This window comes from Microtus oregoni, unplaced genomic scaffold, assembly GCF_018167655.1.
Source record: "Microtus oregoni isolate MIOR12 unplaced genomic scaffold, Mior012 000007F_ref0000211, whole genome shotgun sequence".
NCBI lineage: Eukaryota > Metazoa > Chordata > Mammalia > Rodentia > Cricetidae > Microtus > Microtus oregoni.
In genome coordinates, this window is record NW_024543066.1 from 5,303,801 (window position 1) to 5,311,124 (window position 7,324).

At 43.6% G+C, this 7,324-nt stretch overlaps 1 protein-coding gene across 2 annotated transcripts in view; it reads left to right on the plus strand.

Annotated features, from left to right (window-relative positions):
* Nucleotides 1-6,840, plus strand: part of Cabcoco1 (ciliary associated calcium binding coiled-coil 1) — a 98,593-nt gene extending 91,753 nt beyond the window's left edge. For both annotated transcript variants that reach the window (XM_041656283.1, XM_041656284.1), the window contains 3 exons: nt 600-722; nt 1,123-1,260; nt 6,067-6,840. In XM_041656283.1, coding sequence (XP_041512217.1) covers nt 600-722; nt 1,123-1,260; nt 6,067-6,141 — 336 coding nt within the window. In that variant the 3' untranslated portion in view covers nt 6,142-6,840. The remainder of the gene's footprint in view (nt 1-599; nt 723-1,122; nt 1,261-6,066) is intronic.
* Nucleotides 6,841-7,324: the final 484 nt, after the last annotated feature.

The window sequence follows — 7,324 nt, forward strand, 5'->3', positions numbered from 1 at the left end:
AACCGTAGGTCAAGTTTGCATGCTGCATTGCCCATTTCTCTTTTTTTGCGACAATGGAGCTTCCGATGATCCTCGGGACCCTCCTTTCTCTGCTTTCCCAAGCACATACCGCCATGCTTGGCTTTTTTTTTTTTTAATATGGGTCCTAGGGATCCAACTCAGATCCTTGCTAAGGCCAACCCCATTACTAGGTTGCTGATAGCCACTTTGCTGGTACCACAAGAGCATCAATAACAGCACCAGGCTGTTATTGGGTGTAGAAAACACGGAACCATCTGCCAGAAATAAAGAAGACAGTTACACAAGGGGTCTGAAGCTTGGCTCTCTCCCTACAGAGAGTTATAAACAGGGGTGAGAGGCAGGATGCAGAGAACGGTGCAGATGAAGGAACCCTCAACCGCAGATGACACACATGGTAAGGTGACCCCAACGGTGAGTGAGAGACGGTGCTTAGAAAGCAGCGGGCAACGAAGAGGGCAATGATATTGGAGAGTTGAAGCAGATGGTACTTACGTAAGATACCAGGTTTGGAAATACACCAGTCCTGTGTGAGAGCTGGCTTGCGCTAGTGCCCCTCAACCCAAGCTCTTCTTTTCCAGCAAACCATCGAAGTTGTCAAGCCCGCAGACCACCCTTTTCCAGCCCCACTGGAGGAAGGAATCTCCTTGGACATATTTGCAGCCTTCATAGAGTCGTCGCCCATACCAGAGACTGAACGGAAGGTAGGCTTGATGTTGCCTTTCCTTGCCTTGCTAAGTAAGCATTATACGGGCACAAGGCGCAAAGAACCTCATGTTCTCCCATTGTCTTCACCTCTGACTTTTTCCTGGCCAACAGAAATATTCTTTTCAGAGTTGAATCACACACAGGCCAGCCGGTGGCGGTCAGGATTTTTGGCTTCCCCCCCTCCCCAACCCAGGCTCCACCTTCCCAGGCCCCAAAGTCTCTTGTAATCTCGCGATATGTGGTAACACACTCAAAGTCTCCTTCCAGTTCACCATTGCTCCTGGTAGGGTGGTAGAGGGTAGAAGTGAGGTTGCCTAGTAGGCCCTGAGCACTCAAGTGCTCGCTGCAATGTGTTTTACGTTCAATATTCGCCTGTGTTTATTTCCAATGTCTTAGGCGCTGGATCAAGAGGAAAGCCCGGAGGCCCAGGCAGAGAGTGAGGCGGCAGAGGTGGATCCTTTAGTCGGCTTCACCATTGACGAAGTAAAATCAGCCCTGGCTCGAGTGACAGATGAGGTTTTGTTGAACATTCAGGTACTGAGAATGGGCAGCGAATTGGGCACTACGCCTGGTGAATCAGCCAGCGCCAGCCTCCACATCTGTAAACACTGTCTGCCCTGGCCAGACAGGAGCAAGGTTTACGGCTTGCATTCTTTATCTTACAAGGCTACATAATCCTCAGCTGAGTCGTCTGAAGTCAGTGAGATCACAAAAACAGATTTGCCGGCAGCACTTCGTGTGCTGTGTGTTATCGGCTTGCAAAAATCTGTCGACACTGAAACCCCAGAAAAACAGCACGGTGAAGACTTTGAGCCCCATTACACTGTAAACAGGCCTTACGCAATAGTAGGTGACGCAGGCTTCCAAAGAGCGAGCACTGCCGATCAAACCATCGTATTTAGCTAAGTCACCTCGCTCGGTTTCAGGCTTGAAACCCATCCCAAACACTTCCCATCTTCACACATGACTAATTGTTAAGCCATTGGCTAAGGTACCCTAAGAATGGGTAGTCGGCCCCACCTTTGGGCAGCTGCCCGTCATCTCCCAAAGGATAACTTTGTGTTTAATAGTTCCCTATTTTGTCCAAGAAATAAATGGCTACTATTACCTCCACGTAAAGACTTACAGGAATCCAGGTGATTTTCTTAGCCAAATGTTTAAATAAAGTGAATTGCATGTTTTGAGAATTGACCACAAATCACCGCAACACTTAGGCACCTGAGGGGAAGATTTATCTGTTACCTGAACTTGGGACCATATATAAAAAGCGCACTGTATTAATAACTAATTTGGGAAGCATAAAAGCTTAGGTTGTCCTAAGCATACCTTGTGGCTCGTTTAATCATCAAATGTTATTGCGATATTTACACGAACATTTAATGATCTGGTGCCAACAGAATCGGCCAAAGTCCCAAGCTTAATAAGGGGTGTTTAGTGTTTACCAGAAATAGTGGAAGAACACGTTTTACACAAAGGACTATTGTTAAGAGCCCTGCGAATGTAATAACTGGTTACTGTGTAGAAGGGCAGAGGGCAGCTGAATTAAGCTGAGTTCAGAACATACCTCCTTTTTAGATTTGATAACATTCCCTCTAAATATAGTTTATGTATAATCATGGCCCAGGGCTCCTTTGCAATCCCACAGCTCTGAAATTATTGCCGAGGAACTACTAGACAAGCAAGAGAATTGTTTGCAGGACCCACAATTGAAAACATCTTTCCCAAGCCCACGTTCCATGAAGGGAGCTGCACGATTTTAGCTGTTGACTGATGATTTTCTTGTTGAGTGCTAGAGTCTGCAACACCGGTAGCTCTCTTCTTTGACAGAGAGAATAGGATTGGTATTCAGGCTTGCTATTTTTTCCATTAGCAAGAAGCCGTCTGGAAGTTCAATAGCTTGTACACCTAAGTGCAATTAGAAATGGAGAGAACATAGACCAGAGGGGAGACACCCAGACCCCTGTTGGTACTGTGAATGTCTCTGGACTGAATGTCTCTAATCAGCTCAGGCCAAATTATTGCTGATTTTTTTTCCAACAAAATGGCAAGATGCTGTAGCTTTCTCCAACGTCTTTAGATAGCAAACCACACTCAGTATTTTCTCTCTGTAATCCTGCTGACCTCCATCCAAGTGAAGAGGGAGCTGCTGGTGACCAAAGGGACCCAGACAGGTTGCTGGTTGTTTGACTATGGTTTCCAGACTCAGCAGGCTCAGTAGGTGCTAGGAGCCTGGTCCCCCTTGCAGCTCCAGTGCCACCCAAGGAAGTCACCCATCTAACACCAGGCCCAGGCGACTTCGACTGTTAATACACCTGTGGCTCTGTGCTTTCCCAGCGTCAACCTTCTTCTTGGACAAATCTAGGTTGGGTCCTTGCCCTGAGCCTCGCTTCAGTTTTTCCCCCAGTGTCAGACAGGCTAAGTTACTTTCCACGTCGAAATGACCCTAGTTCTAAGAGCTGCCACACCCCTTTCCAAAACTGTGCCAGTGGAGACTGGGTCCGTGCACCTGCCATGCGTGCTCCGTGCATCTTGCGCTCCGTGTTGGTGATCACTCCGTGATATTTTCTCCTCTTTATTTAAAGTCACACTGTCACTGCAGTTTCTGCAGAAAAGGTCAACAGAGAGTTCATATTCCGCTCCATTGTCTAGAAGCTAGTTCTCTATTGTAACTCCCAACCGATATCAACTTCTCTAATACAGAACCTCCTGAAATGGAGTATAAACCCTTAATTTCTTTTATATTCATCTACTTATTTTTCCATGATTCACTTCACAATTCTAGAGATTTATTGAGAATGAAGTTACCTTGGTCCTCGGATGTCAATTCAAATTACAGGAAATAGACCAAACATTTTAAGCCAATATAGTTTTGGTACTTTCATTTTAAAGATACATTCAAAATGAAATTAGTTCTGCCCTGAGTTGCATAATAAAAACAGCACCCAATGGAACAAACTTTAAAATATTGAAAGAATAATATTCTAGAGAAACAGAAATGTTAACGCTGGACTCTTGCATTAAATGTTGGTCGTTGGCCCTGATACAGCCAAGGAATAAACTAACGTTAGAGAAAGTGAGAATTTGCCATCCTACAATTTACAATGTCTTAGGTCAGCTTTAAGTTGTCTGGGTTAGAAAAGTCATCTGAGGTAGCGGTCAGTGAAAGGTACTGAACACGGGACAGGGGCTTCAGAATAGCTCCTAAAGGAGATAGAATCAGACCCAGCCCCACGTTGAAGGTAATGCAATTTATTTAGCAGCATTGTGGGATGTTACAAGGATGACAGCAGGCCCCGGATCTAGGGAGGAGACACAGATTCCTTTCCTTCAGGCTCCTCTGGTTGTACCTAAACTAAAGCGCCAATCAATAAGGTCTGGAGCTCCTGCCAGTACTGTAGGCAGCTAGGGACACGCTGCCTTCCTCGACCTTCTCTTTAGAGCCCACATGGACGGTAATAAATACAAGGAGAGTTCTCAGATCCTTGTGAAGATGCTAGTGAGGATCCAGAGAGGACATGGCAGGTGACACCCCGCTATTGTTTCCTGGGAAACATGAGGTGTTGGGTGGACATAGAGCATCAGTGAAAGACAAGCCTGGCTAGAGCATCTCCCAATCCATTAGACCTGTTTCAAAATGATTTCTTCAAACGATTTCAACACCTCAATGGTGCAATATGCCATAAATGCATGTTCATTCGTAAGGTGAAATAATTTTTAATATTTCATAATAATATATTAGTGAAGTGTATTGTGAAATCAGGAGTTGGGATTACGAATGCAATGTTAACTAACCCCTATTCACTACTTCATCTTCCAGTTAAAGACTAGGCAAATTGGGTAAGTGACTTGTCCAAAGTGGCCCAGCCTAACCAGTCATAGATGAGTTGATAGTACATAACCACGTTCCTTTTAATTCTGCTGCTAAAGTACCGCACGGGAGTATCAGTGAAAAGGGTAACTGGAGGACCATTTCATCCCTTCCCTTGCCTCATCCACTCACCAATAACAAAGAAGAAAAAATGAAGACACCATAAGTCAAAAGATGCTATCAGGAAATAAAAAAAAAAACTTTCAAATCCCTGCCCCGTTCTATACTCACATAACTCGTGAGTCTAGAATTGTTGACACCAACGTGACCGGCCAGAAAAAACAACTCTTTCTGTGATGGTAAAAACCAAATATCATTAAAATGGTAATCAGTAGGAAAGGAAAAGCATTTCAAAATCACCCCTAACATTTACTTTCTTAAAAATTACATAAATACATAAAAATAGTTTAATCCTATCTGTCATAAAAATAGATAAGATAGTAGTGGTTTTTAATTTTCTCTATTTAAATTAAATATCAAAAGTTTCTCAGAAATACAGTTACTATGAAGATTTTAAATTGTGTCATATACTTCAATATTCTAGACTTTGACTCATGAGCACACAGGAGTATAAAGTACTCTCCAAACACATGTAGATGTCCCCGAGTAAAACAAACAGTAACAATAAGCCTCCCAACTACCATCGTCCCTGCATGCAGCTGTATTATTCATCTAGATGGAAGGAAGGGTTTCCTGAGCTCCCAGCATTGAGATACACCAAGACAATGAGGTATATTTCTGAAATTGCGCAGGTAGCGATGTTAGTGCACAGAATTATCACCACCAGAGGCTCAATGCCATCACAGCTGCCATGATTGCTAAAACCTGTCACCAATTGCTTATGAGTTTCTTCCTTTCTTTCTTTCTTCCTTCCTTCTTTCCTTCCTTCCTTTCTTTCTTTCTTTCTTTCTTTCTTTTTGCTTTTGTACCAAAAAATATTACAAAGTGGCATGCATGCAGGAATTGTAATGTATGATGAATACTCTTAATTATGAGAGCTGTCCTAATTATGAGATTATTTGTGTTACTATTTCGCACACTGAAGCTTCCAGGAATGCCACTTAGAATGCATTAGAGGGAAGGCCAACACGAAGGGTGGAGGGGCCCACAGCGCTGCATTAGCTGAGCCCAGAGCAGTTACTCAGATTCGGCCCTTATTGGCAACTGTGTCTGGAAATGCGGGCCAGTCATCCTATCTTCCAACATGAGGCTGTGTGCAAAGATGGCTGTCCGAACATCACTTCCTGTCCGCGGGAGACATGCTATACATTGGAAATGTGCAGAGAAATACGATCAAGTGTTATCATATCCCCACAGGCTGGAGCACAGCTGTGTCTGCAAAACAGGAAGGTGTGTGAGGGATAATGTCTGTCTTTAGGCACTATAGTATGTCAAAACCACAAAGACAATGTGCAGCCAAAGATAGCTCCGTCATAACCACTTTTTTTTTTTTTTTATGATTGCCTCCACAGAACGAGATAAAGGAAAAACTGCAAGTCCAGGAAGAGGCCTTTAACGCACGAATAGAGAAACTGAAAAAGGCCTGAGGACCCGGAACAAGCAAAGTGATGCCGAACTTCAGAGAAACAGACAAAACTGGCCAGAATAATCGATTCTCTGGAGTGCTGTGTTGCCTCCACGCAGCCGTGAAAGGAAAGCCCACTTTTCCTCATGCAGACTGATTAGCAGCGCGCTCTCCTGCCCCTCCTGTCCCACACCCACCTCTGAGTTTGCAGTGCCAAACGCAGTGACACTGCTCGGTGTGGAAGAGTCTGGAGTGTCACATAGGAAAATATAATTACTGTTAGGACTGCTCTATGTCGTTTTGACTAATAAACACTATTCCTCTTCTATGGGAATGAAACCAGTCTTTTGAAATAACCCCACAAAAATGTAGAAAAATAAGTTTTTACCATTTTGGGCTAGATGGCCTGTCACATTGGGGTAGCACTATGAGGAGGGGCCACACCTTACTGTGATGGGCAGGCTTGCTAACAACGGTCATCTGGTCATCCTGGCGCATACTGCAGGGCTGCTTTTGTTTTGTTTGTTGGGGTTTTTTTTTCTTATTTAACTCATTTGAGGTTCTTATTTAAACGTTTCAGTGTGAAACCAATTTTCTGAAATTATATAATGCAGTTTGAAGCATTTTAATTTATTCTGCACTGTATTTGCTGTTTCTAATCTTGTTACCCTCCCAGGAGAACACATGACCTATATAAAAAGAAGCAATGTATAAATGATTATTAAAGGCCAATCTATATATAGATTGTAAAAATTTTAAATACAAATCAAACTCAGAGTTCCTAAAATTAACCATTGTACTACACTGGGATGATGGGTGCGTGGCGGGGGGGGGGGGGGGGCTTAGGAAAAAAACCCTCAAGCCTTTAAATACTCTTATGAAAACACAATCAGGATGAAAATAACTATGCGCCAGTGGTTTGTCCCTAGTTGGAAAGATTAATTAACTGCTACCTAGACCCTTTCCTATGTTCCTAGACTTAGGAATATTCTAGAATGAGGACACAACATTGCTGAAGGGAGAGAAATCCCTCAAGAATTTTTGAGGTGTGTGATTCTGAGTGACACTTGGTTGGATATGGGCAATGGCCTTACTCTCTAAGTCAGGATCCAAGGAACCTCCCAGGACATGTTCTTCTGGGACAGAGGTAAAGCCCACAGCATTGCTGCATCCTCCAGCTCCAGAGGAATTCTTAAGATAAAGGC